Source organism: Eubalaena glacialis, chromosome 18, assembly GCF_028564815.1.
Source record: "Eubalaena glacialis isolate mEubGla1 chromosome 18, mEubGla1.1.hap2.+ XY, whole genome shotgun sequence".
NCBI classification, from domain to species: domain Eukaryota; kingdom Metazoa; phylum Chordata; class Mammalia; order Artiodactyla; family Balaenidae; genus Eubalaena; species Eubalaena glacialis.
In genome coordinates this window covers 60,087,550-60,105,317 of record NC_083733.1, presented here as the reverse complement: position 1 = coordinate 60,105,317, position 17,768 = coordinate 60,087,550, and the positions used below count along the sequence as shown (strand labels likewise).

The 17,768-nt window shown below is 51.2% G+C and overlaps 2 protein-coding genes across 2 annotated transcripts; one reads left to right on the top strand and one right to left on the bottom strand.

The window, feature by feature from the left end:
- Positions 1–244: 244 nt before the first annotated feature.
- On the top strand, positions 245–15,384 carry ERCC1 (ERCC excision repair 1, endonuclease non-catalytic subunit). Its single transcript, XM_061173374.1, has 10 exons — positions 245–351; positions 827–938; positions 1,944–2,159; positions 5,618–5,721; positions 6,541–6,640; positions 7,633–7,709; positions 13,085–13,184; positions 14,583–14,654; positions 14,885–14,953; positions 15,275–15,384. The coding sequence occupies exons 2-10, from the start codon at positions 846–848 to the stop codon at positions 15,326–15,328; spliced, it is 885 nt and encodes a 294-aa protein (XP_061029357.1). The 5' UTR covers positions 245–351; positions 827–845; the 3' UTR covers positions 15,329–15,384.
- On the bottom strand, positions 15,154–17,698 carry POLR1G (RNA polymerase I subunit G). The gene is made up of 3 exons (XM_061173373.1): positions 17,617–17,698; positions 17,086–17,227; positions 15,154–16,915 (listed from the first exon to the last, which is right to left on the bottom strand). Exons 1-3 carry the CDS (start codon positions 17,648–17,650, stop codon positions 15,499–15,501), a joined length of 1,593 nt encoding a protein of 530 aa, XP_061029356.1. The 5' UTR covers positions 17,651–17,698; the 3' UTR covers positions 15,154–15,498.
- Between the last annotated feature and the right edge of the window lie 70 nt (positions 17,699–17,768).

Here is a 17,768-nt window from a genome sequence, read left to right as displayed (position 1 = left end):
ACCTAGTTTGATTACCCGCCATCTCTTCTCCACTAAGCCCTGCCCAGAGCCCAGGCACACAAGAGGCGCTCAATAAGGGCACTGAAATCAAACTGCTTGGCAACCGGAGACGCTCAGGGCCAGAGGCGGACAGCTGTCTCCAAACCCAAACCTCCGCAGTCCTCCAGAACCATAGAGAGCTTCGTGAGGAACCGCCCCTCTCGATGCTCTACGCCTTTGGGGAACGTCGGGAGCGGGCTGGAGGGCTAGAGAGGCCGGAAGTGCGACTAGCCTGGGCCTCCGCTGGCCGCGCCGGCGGTGGGACGCCTCGATATCTCTCCTGTCTTTCCTTCGCGGCCCGGGGGCGAGGAGGTGAGTTCTCGGGGCCCTGAGAGCCCGGGGCTGGGTTGAGAGGGGCGTGGGGTTGAGACCGCCGGTGGCGATTGGCAGATGCAGAAGCCAATCAATCGTTACAATGTCTGAGAGTTTGAGAAGGTGGAGCGAGGGGAAGGCATACAGGTGCGAGCCTTGGGGGCGGGGTGGACGGAGCGTTGGGGACAGTGGTCTGGCCTGGCAAACGGAAGGCGGGGAACAGTGAGGGCGGGGAGAATAGAAAGTTGGGACCCTGAAGGGCGTGGCGAATGGAAAGTGTGTCCCGGTAAGGGGCGGGGCGAGCCGCAGGTGGAGGCTCGATGGGGCGGGGCCTTATAGAACCTGGGGCCATGGGTGTCTGGACCTGGACGCGATGGAGCCCTGGAATTTTTAGGGGGGTACGGCTGTGTCTGGGGGTTCCTTCTGGGGAATGTCGATGCTTCGCTCGCTCCCGACGCCACGGCTTCATTTTCAGGCCCCAGAAGGACCTTGCGATGGACGAAGAGGGAGTGCAGAAGCCCACTGGCCCACCCACAAGGAAGAAATTCCTCATTCCAGTGGACGAGGATGAGGTCCCTCCTCCCGCGGTAGGACTAAGAGATGGGGGGACTGCTGGGAGGCTTGGGGGGTGGTTGGGAGGAAGGGGGACAAGAAGGGGCCTGTGGGACCACAGTGTGGGTTAGGAAATATTGGGGCCTGGGTCACTTTGAGAAGACAGCCTTTTGCCTTCTGCAAGTCTCAGTTTCCTGTAAAAAGTAAAATGTCATGGGCAGGAGGGCTAAGGCAGAGGGTGCAAACTGGCAGCCAGGAAGTAGTCCTGAGATACGTTTTATGTGGCCAGAACCCTGGTTCTGCAAGGAATGAATTTATTGCTGAGAGTTGAGAATTGGAAGGTTTGGCAATTTTTTAAAAATCTGCGCTTTTGACGTCTTTTGGTAAATAAAGGATCTGGCAACACAGAGATCTCAATCCTACAGGAACATAATTGCCTGATGCTAAGTAGTGGCTGCCACCTATGTGCTATGAAGAAAAAGAAAGTAGGCTAAGGATAGAGGGTGTGATGGGGGAGAAGAGCTACCTTAGATAGAACAGTCAAGGGAGGGCCTCTTGGAGGAGATGATGCCTTTGCCAAAATGTGAAAGAAGTGAGTGAGCGAGCTATGCAACATCAGGGGGGAAGGGAACAACCAGTGCAAAGGCCCTGAGGTCAGAGAGAATCTGATAAGTTTTAGGGCAGCAGGAAGGCCAGCGGGGCTGGAGTAGAGAAAGCCAGGCAGAAGATGTAGAAGGTGAGGTCCTTGAGGCAAGGGGGCAGGGGCAGATCTTTACGAGGCTCGAGGACTGAGATGACAGCTTTGGCTTTTACTCTGAGTAGGAACCACCTAAGGGCTCTGAGCAGAAGAGGAACATGATATGGCTCAGTGTGGGGAGCAGACTGTGGAGGGTAAGGGCAGAGGCAGGGAACTGGTGAGGAGGTGACTGCAGTGGCCCAAGGGAGAGAAGATGGTGGTTGGGACCAGGGTAGAGGCCCAGGAGGTGGGGAGAAGTGGCTAGATTCAGATTTTGTATGCCCTCTCACATCTGTCCCCACAGGCCAAGCCCTTATTCAAATCCACACGGAGCCTGCGCACTGTGGAGACCTCACCCCAGCCGGCTCCTCAGACCTACGGCGAGTACGCCATCTCAGGACCTCCAGGAGGGTCTGGAGCCACACGCCCCATAGGGCCAGAACCCCTGGCAGGAGAGACCCCCAACCAGGCCCCCAAACCAGGAGCAAAATCCAACAGCATCATTGTGAGCCCCCGGCAGGTGAGGAGGGGGCTGGAGAAGTGGGGCTTTGGGGTTTCTGGTGGGAAACGTGGTTATAGGGAGGGCTTTCTAGTGGACAAGGAAGGAGGTCTGAGTTCTAGCCATTATGCCCTCAACAGCACCATTCAGACATTCAACTAGCGTGTGTGGGTTGAGGATGCCCCATGTCTTAGTCTGTTCAGGCTTCTATAACAAAAATACCATAGACTGGTGGTCTGAACAACGAACATTTATTTCTCACAGTTCTGGAGGCTGAGAAGTCCAAGATCAAGGCGCTGGCAGATTCGGTGTCTAGTGAGGACCTGCTTCCTGATTCATAGACAGCCATCTTCTCACTGTGTCCTCACAGCGTAGGAAAGGGTGAGGGAGCTCTCTGGGGTCTCTTTTATAAGAGCGCTAATCCCATTCATGAGGGCTCCACCTTCATGACCTAATCACCTCCCTTCACCTCCTAATATCATCACATTGGGGGGTAGTATTTCAACCTATGAATTTTGGGGAGACACAGACATTCAGTCCATAGCACCCCAACTCTTACGGTTGGGGGCATGATTGTGTTCATGAAGCTACATTTCCTGTCCCCAGGTTTGTCCATTTATTCAAAAACAGTTGAACACAGGCCCAAGTTTGAATCCCGCTCTGCCACACAGTAGCTTTGTCATCTTGGGCATCATCTTGGGTGACTTAACCCCTCTGAGCCTTTAAAATGGGGGTTCACCCACTTATAATCCATAAATATCTTCAGAGGTTACCTGGTGCAGTTCTAAGCTCTGGAGATAGCAGATGAAGTCTCTGCCGTTGACGGGGCTGGCATTCTGGAAGGAGAGAGTAGCAGTATACAAAGATAATCATGGGACTCAAGAACATGAAATATGCTCAAAATTGTTAGCCATCAGGGAAATGCAAACCAAAACCACAATGAGATACCACTTCATACCCTAGAATCAAAAGGATAGACAATAACAAGGGTGGGGAGAGTGTGGAGGAGCTGGAACCCTCATACACTGCTGGTGGGAATGTAAGATGGTGCAGCCACTTTGGAAAACCACCTGGCAGTTCCTCAGACATTTAAACATAGAGTTATCATATGACCTTGCAGTTCCACCTCTAGGTATATATGCAAGAGAAATGAAAATACGGTCAACCTTCTGCAACCATGGATACAAAACCCGCAGACACGGAGGGCCAACTGTACTACGTCATCTGTGGATTTTGATATCCAGGGGGTCCTGGGACCAATCCTCTGTGGATACTGAGGGACCACTGTCTTCTGTCCACACAAAAATCTAGTACACGAATGTTCACAACAGCGTTATTCACGATAGCCAAAAAGTGGAAACAACCCAAATGTCTAGCAAATGATGACTAGTTTTTTTCACTTAGCATAATGCTCTCAAGGTTCATCCATGTTGTAGCATGAATTAGTACTTCATTCCTTTTTGTTGCTAAATAGTATTCCATTGTATGGATATGCCACTTTTTGTTTGTCCATTCATCATCCATTGATGGACATTTGGGTTGTTCATATTTTTCAATTATTATGAAAATGCTGCTGTGAACATTTGTGTACTGCTGTTAACATATGTTTCCAGTTCTCTTGGGTATTTATCTAGGAGTGGATTTGCTGGGTCGTACGGTAACTGTATGTTTAACTTTCTCAGGCACCCCCAAACTGTCTTCTAAAAGGCTGCATCATTTTACGTTCCCACCAGCAGTGGATGAAGGTTTCATTCTCACCATATCCTCACCACTTGTCGTTGTCTGTTTTTTGGATTTCGGCCATTCTAATGGGTGTGAAGTGGACAAAATACTTCTTTAAAAATTAAAATTGGGATAAACAACAAGGTCCTACTGTATAGCACAGGAAATTGTATACAATATTCTGTGATAAACCGTGATGGAAAAGAATATTTAAAAATGTATATATATATATGTATAACTGAATCACTTTGCTGTACAGCAGAAATTAACATGACATTGTACATCAACTGTGCTTCAATTTAAAAAAATAAATTAAATAAAATTGGATCCCGCCCCTCCCTTGCCCAAAGCCCTTCCATGGCTCCCAGTGCCTCAGGACCAGATGGCCCAGAGCCTGTGGGACTTGGGACCCCTGCAGACCCTTCCCACCCCAGCTGCTCTGACCACTCCACAGTCCACCCCGAGAGCAGATACCACACCCTTATTAGAGCTGAATTCCACCTCACTTGGTAATTACATGTTCGTTCCTGAGATGCTTTTGTTTAATGTCTGTGTCCCCCACGAGGGCAGGGATCTATGTCCTCTTGGTCACGGCTGTATCCCCAGCACTTAGACACACAGTAGGCACTCAGATACCTGAATGGATTAGAGCTTGACTTGCTCAAAGTATTTTGGTCTTCGGCTACAGGGTAGAGCATGAGGCGGGGGTTTATTTATTTCTTTTGGCTGTGTTGGGTCTTCATTGCTGCATGTGGGCTTTCTCTAGTTGTGGCAAGCGGGGGCTACTCTTCATCACGGTGCACGGGCTTCTCATTGCGGTGGCATCTCTTGTTGCAGAGCACGGGCTCTAGGCGCGTGGGCTTCAGTAGTTGTGGCACATGGGCTTCAGTAGTTGTGGCACATGGGCTCAGTAGTTGTGGCTTGCGGGCTTAGTTGCACCGCGGCTTGTGGGATCTTCCCGGACCAGGGATCCAGCCCGTGTCCCCTGTATTGGTAGGCGGATTCTTAACCACCGAGCCACCAGGAAAGTCTGTGAGGGGTGTTTAGAGAGAGGAGTCTGCTGGGCAGATGCCAGGCTTTCGGGGCTCTGACCCTGTGGAGGGTCACAGGCCACGGTGAGGAGCTTCCTCCTGAGGGCACTGGGAAGCCATGGCAGGGCTTAGAGCTGGAGAGGGGCAGCCTTGTGCTTTAGGAAGAGCCGTCTGGCTCCTGTTTGGAGGGTGGCCAGGAGGGGGCAGCACTGGGGCAGGAGACCAGGAGGAGGTGGGGTGGAGGCCATGGCAGTGGAGGGGGAGGAATTCATGGGGGATGCTTAGAAGGTAGATGTCCCACCTGGTGGATGAGGGGGAGAGGGAAGCGTGTAGGACAAGGCCTGGGTCTCTGGATGGTGGGGCCGTCCCTGAGCTGGGGCTGGGAGGGGGAGCAGGTGTGGAGGCCAGTGCTGAGTGCAGTGAGGTAGATACCCGGGGACACGTGTCCAGTGGCCCACAGGACACACGAGCTGGGGCTGGGGAGAGGGCTGAGCTGAGAGAGACCCGGGGACCCTTTAGTTAAGGCCTAGGGCCAGGGAGGAGGGGCCTAGGTCAGAGCCCCAGTACCAAGAACATTCCAGGCTGAGGAGGAGGAGGAGTCTGGGGAGAAGAGGAGAGCAGAGCTGGAGAAGCCCCAGGTGCAAAGCAGGAGGTGGGGGAGGGGCCCTGGGGTGGCGGTGGTCCCAGGGTCACTCTGCTAATGGCTTCGGTTCTCCCTCCCCCCAGAGGGGCAACCCTGTGCTGAGGTTTGTGCGCAACGTGCCCTGGGAGCTTGGCGATGTGCTTCCCGATTACGTGCTGGGCCAGAGCACCTGTGCCCTCTTCCTCAGGTGAGCTCTGGGGGCCACCCACCCTCAAGATGGCCTGGGAGGGGTGTGCTCTGGGTGTTCTGGGCCGTTGTATGGGAGACCTCTGGGCATGGCCCAGGCCTAGGCGTGACCCTGGGTGGGAGGCAGAGATCTTGGCTTAGAGGTGTCCGAAGCAAGAGCTGGGCCCCGAACTCTGGGTCTGAGGGAGGAGGGGCCAGGGGCCTGGACTCTGGGGCTGAGGGAGGAGGGGGCCTCATGTCCTGGACACCAGGACTGGAGCCAGGATTTCTGTAACCGTCACCACAGTTAAATAAGTTTCCCTCCACTCCTGGGGGCCCCTCTCCAGACGAGGGAAGTGAAACGTCTAAGTTCCTGTCCTCCCTGCAGGGTATGAGAGCTAGTGGCTGCTGAGCAGAGATGTCCCTTTGTTCCTGGGTGGCAAAGCCACCCCACCGCATCCGTGCCAGCGCCCTCTGAGGTCAAAGCAGGCAGTCCCGGGGATGGGCCCTGCTTCCCAAGACCAGCTGTACAGCACCACCCCCTGACCCCGGTACACACTCTCTAGGGTTTCCTGGTCTCCACCTGAAAGCTAAAGTCCTTCTCTTCCTGGGTGAAGAATCCGGGGGTCCGCCCTTCCAGGGAGTCAGAGCCAGGTACCCCTCACTGCCAGTCCCCTCGTGCCCCTTTCTTGAAGGGTGACCTTGGGCAAGTCACTTAACCTCTTTGAGCCTCAGATCTGCCTGTGCTCCCCAAGCCCTCTGCCTTCCAGCAAGAGGGGAGAAGGGCTTCTGGGGTCTCTTAGCTGGAGACCTCCCAACCCCTCCCTCTCCCTCCCCCCAGCCTCCGTTACCACAGCCTCCACCCAGACTACATCCATCAGCGGCTGCAGAGCCTGGGGAAGAGCTTCGCCCTGCGAGTCCTGCTCGTCCAGGTGGATGTGGTAAGCAGGGGTCACTCCTCCATGGGCCTCACTGTCCCCATCTGTGAAATGGGGAGCCTTGGGCCTCCCGATTGCCTGGCGGACTGTTGAATCTCTTCCAAGGAGAAATGCAAGTTGGAACCCCAGTGGGGAATTTCTCACATTTGAGATGGACAGCTGTGTTGGCAAGGAGGTGGAGGGTCAGATTACCCGTCTCCTCCTTCCCCACACCCCCTTCAACCAGGCCCTGCCCTCTGCCACTTCAATACTTCTTGAACCTGTTTCATTCTATCCTCACAGCCGGGCCCTGATCCAGGCCCTTTCCTCTCTTGCCTGGGTCCCTGCCCCAGCCTCTTCTCTTGTCTTGTGGCCTCCAGCTTCGACCCTGCAGTAGTCAGAGGGGTCTTCTGACACACAGATCTGATGTCCCAACCCCTCTGTGGTCCCCCAGTGCCCTCCATGGCCCGTGAGGCCCAGTGTCGCCCGATCCCTGCCCAGCTCTCCCGGTTCATCTCTAAGCTTCCACGTGATCACCCTTTCATTTCACAGCCTCCGTCCCATAGTGGTGAATTGTATTTCCTCAAGCCTTCCTTCCCCTCCCTTCCTTTGCACACGCTGTTCCCTATGCCTGGAATTCCCTTTTCTGCTCTCTGTTGCCCTCACTCCTCATCCTCCTTCAGGTCCCAGCTCAGATATCCCCTCCTCTAGGAAGCTCTCCCTAATCCCCCAGGTAGGACAGACGCTCCTCTGGCTCTCCCACCCCAGCCCTGGCCACTCTTGAGTCATCACTGACTGGGGACTGTCTGTCCCCCTCATCAGACTGTGCGTCCCGGGAAGGCACAGCCAGGGCTGTCCCGGTCACTGCTGGGTCCTGCACAGGCTGGGCACCCAGTTGGAGATTAGGGAGTGTCAGTTGAGTGAAAGGCTCTTGGCATCCTAAGCTGCTCTGCTTCCAAGACTATAATTCTTTGCTTTCTCCCAGATCCCTCATTCTAATTTTCTTCTCTACTCAGAAAGATCCTCAGCAGGCCCTCAAGGAACTGGCTAAGATGTGCATCCTGGCCGACTGCACCCTGATCCTTGCCTGGAGGTGAGATGGAGGCTCCCCTCCCAGGTCAGGCTCTATCCTGAGAGTTATTGCCCCTTCTGCCCCCAAATCTTCCCAGCCCTTCTTCCTCCCATGAACTCCCTGTGTGAGTCTGGTCCAGGCACTGCCTCTCTGGGCTTCAATTTCTTTATCTGTAAAGTAGGGTCTTAATATCTTTCTTATAGGGTTGTAGGCACAAAAGCAGGTGACGTACATCAAATCCCAGGACCATACTAGGCACTTATGAGTTAGACATAAAATCTGGCTGAATAATTAATTTCAAGTCTAGGTTTCTAAAGACCATTTTGATTGGTTCTCCATAGGGAAAAGAAGACATCCCTTCCTCACACCATAATCAGAACGAAATCTTGATAATTATAGACACAAAAAGCAAAACTACAGTAAAAGTATTCAAAGAAATCTTATAAAATATATATATATTTATTATGATCCTGTGGTAGGGAAAGTCTTCCAAAACAAGACCCAAAACCTAGACACCATAAAGGAAAAGGTTACCCAATTTGAGTAAATTAAAATTTTAAAACTTCCAGATGGTAAGAGATACTGTAAACAAAGGTAAAAGACAAGTGACAAACTAAGAGAAAATACTTGTTATATATAAAACAAACACGATCCCTAATTTATATATGTATATATAAATTTTATATTTATACAGTTCAAATATATATAAAGGTTTATATTCATAGGAATATATTTAAACATTTATTATATATTTATGTGTATGTGTATATATATATACATATATATATATATATATATGTATATATGTATATATATATAAAGAGCCTCTTACAATTCAGTAAGAAAAAGATAGCCCGAATTTTAAAAGTCTAATGCAGGTTGCCAAGAACACATGAAAAAACTATCAACCACACAGCTTATCAGGAAAAGTAAATTTTCAAAGAATGAGGTGTTATTTTTCACCCATTAATTTGGTGAAAACGTCAGATGGATAATATGAAAGGGGCACCTGCATGTTTGGTTGGCAGGAGACTTGATGGCTATTAAAACAGAAAATAGACATACTCTTCAATGCAGAAATTCCCCCACTAGGAATATCTCCCCTTCGATCATCCCTCCTTGGGTGTGCAAATCCACCGTGGCGTGGGCCTTCCTGGCACCATCCATGCAGTAAGCTGCAGGACCAAACAGCATGATATTTTAATTTATGTATAAAAGGAAGGAAAATGAGCCATGTTTATGAACAGATACAGATGTGAATAAACTGAAGGGGCTCCAAGGGGTCCAAGCTGTGAACAGTGTTGAACCTTGGGAATGGCACAAGGGGAGGTCCTGAGGGGAGGGAGACTTCTATCCTCTGCCCTTCTCTTTTCTTCTGAATATGTAATGGTTAGTTTCTTTTGTTAAAGTATAGATAGCATATTCATGTAATTCAAAAATCAGAGGTGATTATATATATACTATATATATATTATATAAGTATGTGTAAGTATTGTAAAATGTAAGTATATAAACATTATAAGTGTATATAAGTATATATGAGCATATACATAAGTACTATATAAGTATAATATATACATTTATATAAGTATATATATTTTATAAGTATATATAATATATACCTATATCATCTAAGTATATATATTAAGATATATAATCACTTTTGATTTTTGAACTACATATATATATATATATACCGTTTTTATATTGCTTTCAGATACTGTATATGTGTATATAGTATATATATATAAATGGTAGTATATGCCCTTAAAAGTCTCTCTTCTGCCCCTTCCCTCCCACTCTACTCCCCTCACCCTTACAGGTCACCATTATTGTTGGTTTCTTTATTTCCTTCCAACGTTTCTATAAAACGCAAACACGTGTGAAAACATCTTAATTTTGTTTCTTAGACAGAAGTAAGCCTAGTGTATATACTGTTCTGTGCCTTGTGTGGTCATGTCATTATCTGGAGGTCTTTTCTATATCAGTGTAGAGAGCAGCCTCATTATTTTTTACAGCCGTGTAGTATTCTAATATAGTGTCTACATAAAAAAATTAATAGACTTTTTTTTAGAGAAATTTTAAGTTTATAGAAAAATTGATTGGAAAGTACAGAGAGTTCCCACATACCCCCCTCTCCCCCTGGACACAGTTTCTGCAATTCTTTATATCTTGTATTAATTAATGTGGTACATTTGTTACAACTGATGAACTAATATTGAGATACCATTATTATTAACTAAAGTCCACAGTTTACATTAGGGTTCTCTCGTTGTGTTTACATGCTATGGGTCTTGACACAGGTGTGATGTGTCCATAATTACTGTATTTTACAGAATAATTTCACTGCCCTGAAAGGTCCTCTGTGCTCCCCCTTTTCATCCCTTTCTTCCCCCAGCCCCTGGCAACCTCTGACCTTTTTACTGTCTCTGTAGTTTTGCCTTTTCTAGAATGTCATATAGTTGGAATCATACTGTATGTAGCTGAAATAGAAGAACCCACAGTTCTCCTCGTGTGTTTGGAAATCCCATTTCTTCATCCTGTGCGTCTCCTTTACTCCTCACACAAAGCCCTTCACTGCTGGCCACCAAATATGTGGAGGATTTTCCCCACACCAAGCAGTTCTCTGCCAGCTGGGTGTCCTACAGTTTAGCTCAGTTCTGACACTGTCTACCTGGAGATAACGTCAGATCCCACAGGTTAAGGGCTCGCAGCGCTGCCCCATCACACACACACTGCAGGCGCCAGCCGCAAGCCCAGGTAATCCCCTGTGCTCTGACCAGCCGGCTATAGGTCAGGACCTCCAATGACCCCTTCCTCAGGTTTGATTATTTTGTTAGCGCAGCTCACAGAACTCAGGGAAACACTTACTTCTGCTTACCAGTTCATTAAAGGATATGATAAAGGACACGGATGAAGAGGTACATAGGGCAAGGTCTGGGAGGGTCCTGAGCGCAGGAGCTTCTGTCCCTGTGGAGCCGGGGTGCGTCACCCTCCCGGTGTGGATGTGTTCGCCAGCCTGCAAGCTCCCCAAACCCCGGTACTAGTGTTGGGATTTTATGGAGGCTTCTCACGTAGGCATGATCACTTATTAACTCCATTTCCAGCCCCTCTCCCCTCTGGAGGATCGGGGGTGGGGCTGAAAATTCCAAGCTTCTAATCCTGGCTTGGACTTTCTGGCTACCAGCCCCCATCCAGGAGCCATCCAGGGTCACCTCAGTGGAACAAAAGGTGCTCCGGTGCTCTTATCACTTAGGAATTTACAAGGGGTCGGAGCTCTGTGCCAGGAACAGAGACCAACATACATTTTCTGTTAGCTCACAGTAGCCTTTTCAGATTGGTTTCTTTCACTTAGCAACAGGCTTTTTTTTTTTTTTTTTTGGCTTCGTTGGATCTTCGTTGCTGCGCGCGGGCTTTCTCTAGTTGCGGTGAGTGGGGGCTACTCTTTGTTGCGGTGCGCGGGCGTCTCATTGCAGTGGCTTCTCGTTGTGGAGCATGGGCTTCAGTAGTTGTGGCTCGCGGGCTCTAGAGCGCAGGCTCAGTAGTTGTGGCGCACGGGCTTAGTAGCTCCAAGGCATGTGGGATCTTCCCGGACCAGGGATCAAACCCACGTCCCCTGCATTGGCAGGCGGATTCTTAACCACTGTGCCACCAGGGAGGTCCTAGCAATAGGCTTTTAAGGTTCCTCCGTGTCTTTTCATATCTTGGTAATTCATTTGCTGTTTCAGCTATATAGTATTTTCATTTTCAGCTGTATAGTATTCTACCGTGTAGATGGACCAGCTCTGTAGCCCCCTAATGGTGGACGCTTGGGTGGATTTCCAAGCTTTTGCTGGTACCAGCAACACTCCCACTACTGCCCTGAACCCCAGGAATGGGTATTTAGGCCAAAGGGTAAATGTATTTGTAATTCTGTGCCCTCCCTGGGGGTGTGTTACCTCTATACTGTTTGACTATTTGGAAAAATGTATTTATGTATTAATTGTATATTAAGACAAAAGCAAGTATAAAAATTGCTCTTTTTGCTGTGGGAAGTAGCACAGTGGAGTATAGAGAGCCCAGCCAGGTGAGACAGACCCACTGAAGGAGCTGTCTCTCCTCCTCGCCAGCTGTGTGATCTTGGGCAACGCTGGTCTCAGTTTCCCCCTCCGTGTAATGGATTGAAAATAACTGCCTTACAGGATCTCTCAGGAGAGCTTCTGAACATAAAGGGCTTTGGACAGTGCCTGGAATACAGCTGGGACCCCACACAGGGAATATTTCCCATGTCTTTACATCCAAACTGGGGAATGTTTTGGACCCATTAAGTAAATGAGATCGAGCTCCGGCTGCGAATGTGGAAGGACGTCCTGATTGTATTGTGGAGCAAAAGTGAAAGCAAGGAAGCGGATACAGCATGCTAACTTGTGTGTCCTGAACAAATGATTAATAACAATAACAATAATAATCCCCGCTGCAGTGAGAGGAAAGCAACAAAGCCCATGGAAAAAACACAGAATTAGAAAAATGAGTGTTTCTTTCAAAAATATAAATCAACGTTTAATCAACAAACATTGCTCACTAGCTAGACTTTGAAGGCTAAGAAAGTGCCTCAAGACAAATACTTTATTTCCACTCAACTCAATATCCTCAAGTTCCAAAGAGAAAAAAGACCAGCTTTTTTCTGTTCCTTTATTCCACACACAGTCCCTTTTAGTGATTTAGTTGTTTCAACTACCTTTGAAACAGTTAATTACGTGTCAAAAAAACCCCAGTGCCTAATAGGAAAATGAATGGCGATTGTGAAGTCGGGTTAGTTGTGGTAAAAGATTCAGCAGTCAGGGTCCGGAGCTTTTTCCTTTTGAAGGTGCCCTACATGAAAAACCTTCAAAGCTCCATTTTTCTTGGTAGTGGGAGCTAACTGCTTCATGAGGTTGTCTTCCTGTGGTTGGGAAAAGAAATGGTATTTTTGGTTTTTCTCTCTCTCGAACCTGGCCAAACTCTCTGTGCCCTGTCCTCCCTCCCAGAAGAGCTAACATTTTTTAAATAGACTTATAAGCGCCAGGCATGGCACTTAGCGTGGTCTTGTTTAATTGTCAGCTTAATTGTCAATTGTCCCCCACTTTACAGATGAGGAAACCGAGGCCCACAGAGATGAAAACCATTGGCCCAGGGTAACTCAGGTGGGAAGTGGGGCCTGAACCTAACTGGTCAAGCTCCCAACCTCTGGCCCTTAGCCAGCAAAGATGTGTTAAGATGCACCCACCAAGCAAGGGTTACCGCCAGGGGACATTTTGGGGGAGGTTGAGAACATTCATTTCTCTATACATTAGAGTTTGGAATTCTTGGAGTCAGCAAATGAAACGAATCTAAAACATGACCCCCCCTTCCCCTGACCCGAATGTCTCTCACCCCAGCCCCGAGGAGGCCGGGCGCTACCTGGAGACATACAAGGCTTACGAGCAGAAGCCGGCGGACCTCCTGATGGAAAAGCTGGAGCAGGACTTCGTCTCCCGGGTGAGGCCACCTCACCTCCCTGCCTGGACCTCCCCCCAGCTCCTCCTTGGGGGTTTGAGCTGCAGTTCTGATCTCGAGTCATACCTCTCCCTCCCCGACCCCACCCTCAGCTTCCAGTCCCTTCTCCTGCCCAGACAGCAGCTAGAGGGGTCTTCCTAAGCACAAACCTGATCCTACCCTCTCCTGCTCAAAACCCCCCCGTGGCTCCCCAGTGCCCTCACCATGCTCTCCAAGGCCTTGCCTATTTGACCCGGCAGCCCCGTCTGCCCCCTGCCCCCGCATACTGTCGCTTCTCTGTGCCTGTTCCCTCTGCCTTGATTAGCTGCCTGATCCCATCTTTCCCCCATCTCAGCTCCAATGCTTCCTTCTCCAGGAAGTCCTCCCGGATCCCCAGGCCAGGTCAAGGGCCCCCCGCTGGGCTCCCTCAGTCCCAGCCCTGTCTGGGTCACCATGTCTGGAACTGATTTGTCTCCCGAACTGGACTGGGAGCCCCAGGAGGGCAGGGCTGGGACTGTCTCGATCCCTGCTGTGTCCCCAGCACCACTGAACACTCAGTGAGTGCTCAGGGAATATTTGCTGAATGAATTGTTGAATCTGGGCTCCAATGATAGAGTAATGGAGGATGTCCACAGCCACCCCTGAGGTGGGTACTATGAGGACCCCCATTTGCCTGCAAACAGAGGCCCAGAGAGGTCAGTTCCCTTGCCCAGGGTGTCACAGGGAGTAAGCAGCGGGGCCGGGTTTTGAACTCGGGTCCAACTTCAGAGCCTACGGTCTGCCCCCGGGGCAGAACCAACTCAAGATAAATGGCATTTATCTTCGAATCACATGGCCAACACCCTCTCAGCTAGTTGGGGATCACTCTGAGATGACCTTTTTTATTTTTATTTTTTAAATTAATTAATTGATTATTTATTTTTGGCTGTGTTGGGTCTTTGTTGCTGCGCACGGGCTTTCTCTAGTTGCGGCGAGCAGGGGCTACTCTTTGTTGTGGTGTGCAGGCTTCTCATTGCGGTGGCTTCTCTTATTGCAGAGCACGGGCTCTAGGTGAGCAGGCTCAGTAGTTGTGGCTTGCAGGCTCTAGAGCGCAGGCTCAGTAGTTGTGGCGCACGGGCTTAGTTGCTCCACGGCATGTGGGATCTTCCCGGACCAGGGCTCGAACCCATGTCCCCTGCCTTGGCAGGCAGATTCTTAACCTCTGTGCCACCAGGGAAGTCCCTGAGATGACCTTTTAATCATCAGAACACATAATCAAAAAACATGCCCCAAAAGCATTTACTGAGCTCCTCCCGCATGCAGGGCAGTCTGGGGACACAGCAGTGACCCAGTGCCGCCCTCACAGACTCAGTCTTGTTCTCCTTTCTTCCAATCCACCTCTGCCCCCTCCTTCCCTTCCAGGTGACTGAATGTCTGACCACCGTGAAGTCAGTCAACAAAACGGACAGTCAGACCCTCCTGACTATTTTTGGGGTAAGGAACAATTCCCTTGTGCCGACTGGCATTTCTACCCCCTTTGCTTTTTGAGGAAGCCCCCTGCGTACTCCCTTCTACCTCCCTGTCCCCTCCCCCATCCTTCCTGCCTCCCCTGCCCTCCTGCAGGATATCAGTTCCTTCCAGGAATATTTTACACCCCTGATCAGCTGGGGCAGGGGAGAGTTTTGTGTTCACCTCCCCTGATCGTTCGCTCCTACCTTCCTCAGTCTCTGGAACAGCTTATAGCTGCATCGCGGGAAGATCTGGCCTTGTGCCCAGGCCTGGGGCCCCAGAAGGTAAGAGCCCTGGGAATGGGCTTGAGGGGTTGGGGGCAGGAGGGAGCCCCAAATAAATGGGACCTCAGACCCCAAAGTTCTGAGGTTTCAGAAGGCCCATAGTGCCTCTCCTACAGATGGGGAAAGCCGAGGCCCAGAGAGGGTGTGGACCAGCCCAACCTCACACAGCCAGTCTGTGATAGAATCCAGATCAGGCTACTTCTCTCCTAGCCCCCCGAGTCCCCTCCAAGCTAGGAGAAAAAGAACCAAAATCCCACTCTGATGTATCAAACAAATGGCTCATTTAATGACCGCTTCCTTTTCTTTCTCCCTCCCCTCCAGGCTCGAAGGTTGTTTGATGTCTTACACGAGCCCTTCATGAAAGTGCCCCGATGACCTCTGCTGCCAAGGAGGCCCTTGGTGTAACAGTAAAGCACTTTCCTGGTCCAGGCTCAGGCTGGTGTGGTCAGTGGGAGTGGGGGTCTTCTCTGCTCTCGCCTTCTGATGGCCCAGGTGGCCACCTTCAGCTTGTCTGAGTTGCAGTCATCAGTTTCCCTGGCGGAGACTTACACGGGATCCTGCTGCGGCTTCTTCTTCCTCTTCCTCTCCTGTCCCATGGGAGCCACCTCCCCAGACTCGGGATTCAGCAGCAGCTCTGGCATCTCCTCCTGAGATGCTGTCTCTGGCACCCGGCTTTCCTGGCCCCGCTTTTTCTTCTTCTTGGTGGATACCGGATCGGCCCCGGCCTCAGACTGCCCCTCATCTGGCAGCTCGGGCGCCATCATCTCACCTTGTGGGTTAATCATCTCAGTCCCTGGCTCTGTCGCTTTGTGCCCTCTTTCTTTCTTCTTCTTCTTCTTCTTGGTGGATGCTAGAGCTGCCTGAGGCTCGGGCTCCATCACTTCTTCCTGTGGCTCCACCACCTCTGTCCCTGGCTCCATCATCGCATTTTGTCGTTTTTCTTTCTTCCTTCTCTTTTTGGGGGATGCCAGAACTGCCTCAGCCTGCGGCTCCACTTCATGTGGCAGCTCAGGCTCCATCATCTCCCCTGGGAGCTCCAGAGGTTTCATCTCTGGCTCTATAACCTCAGTCCCTGGCTCCGTCATCACTTTGTACCCCTTTTCTTTTTTCTTCTTCTTCGAGGACGGCAGTGGGATGGCTTCCTCCTGTGGCTCCATCTTCACCTGCAGCTGAGGCTCAACTATCGTCCCCTCTACTGGCTCCATCCCATCTGTCCCCTTCTGCTTCTTCCTCTTCTTGCTGGGGGATAGGACTGTCTCTTCCAGAGGCTCACTTTTAACCATGAGTTCCAGCTCCACTGTCTTTTCTTCTGACTCCAGCACCCCCATTTCTGGCTTGACCATTTCTACCTCTTTGGGCTTCTTTTTCCTCTTCTTGGTGGTGGCTGGGGACAGCGCTCCCAGAGGCTCCAACATCTCAGCAGCAGGCTCTGTTGCCAGTGGCTCTGTCACCTCCAGGTCTTTCAGCTGCTGCTTTTTTTTCTTCTTCCCCACATCCACCTCTGAGGACCCCAAAGCTGTGTCCACCTCCGGGGCCCCAGGCTCATTCACAGCCTCCTGAGGAACTGAGGCCTCTGGCACATGCCTCTTCTTTTTCCTCTTCCCGGAGGCCAGTGACTTCAACGCCAAGACTGACCCAGGCCCTGTGACTGGTGGGCTGCCTCCAAAGGCACAGAACCGAGGCTTCAGGCCAGGGGGGATCTGTGGCGGGGGATTTGCTGGAATGGGCTGCAGCAGGGTCCCTGTTAGGGATTCCTGGGGACCCTCCAAGATCCTCAGGCTGCCCTGTAGCGCCGGGGCACAGGTGAGTCCCCCTCCCGCCTCCGCTGAGGGGGCCAGCAGGGTTGCTCCTCCTCCAGCCTGAGGGCCACTGCTGCTGAGGACCCGGTAGCGGTGCCGCTTGCCTGCCAACTTGCCCTTCAAGATCTGGGAGCCAGAGAGAGGCACGAGTCGCCCATTGAGGCTGAAGGGAGAAAGGGGGAGGGCAGAAACTTGGTCAGATTCTTTTGGTGAGACGGGACAGCAGCTGAGAAGCAGCATTTCTGGGTTCCCCAGGAAAGCCCCTCTAAATTTCCCCCAGGTTCAGCCACTGGGGTGAGGAGTATTCCTGCTAAGTGGCATGGGACCACTCACCAGTCTGGGGCGAAGTCTACAGGGGCCTGGATAAGCCACAGTTCTGTATCTGGGCCGGTCAACGCCTCCAAAGAGAAACGAGTGTGCTCTGAGGCTGGGGGTGTCGCAGTAAAGTTGGGGGGACAAGAAAACCGAGCAGCACCTGCAGAAGGGGAAACGAGAGTCTGCTGACACTTAACTGCTGGTCCAATCCTCCAGGGAGCCTATTGGTCCATTCGTCCCAACTTCCTGAGGGTCCCAATCCTCTTACCGCGACTTTCCTCTCTCCCGTCTGTCTACCAGAGGCGCACCTATATCCGCCGACCCAACCCTTGTTCTCTCCACTGCTGTTCCCGCCCGCCCCCCACCAAGATATCCTCTCTCTATCTCAATTCCCCGCCCCCCCGCCCGCCATCCCCCGGGGGATACACTCTCGGCTGATCCTGCCTCCGAGGATGTCCCTTTTTCCGTCCAAACGCTCCAGGCTACCCCTTTTTCTCCTCCCGCCAGACAACTCTCTGCACCCTGTCGGCCCGCCATGAAGCAACGCACCGCCTGACTGGGTCCCCGCCATCCCGGGACCCATGCCTCAGACCTAGCAGCCAGAGCCACTCAGGCCCCGCCGCCGACCACGTGGAACCAAAGGGGTGGGGCCTCATCTGGGAGCGTCCATGTGGCACCAGGGCACGGGAGGTGTCGCTCGG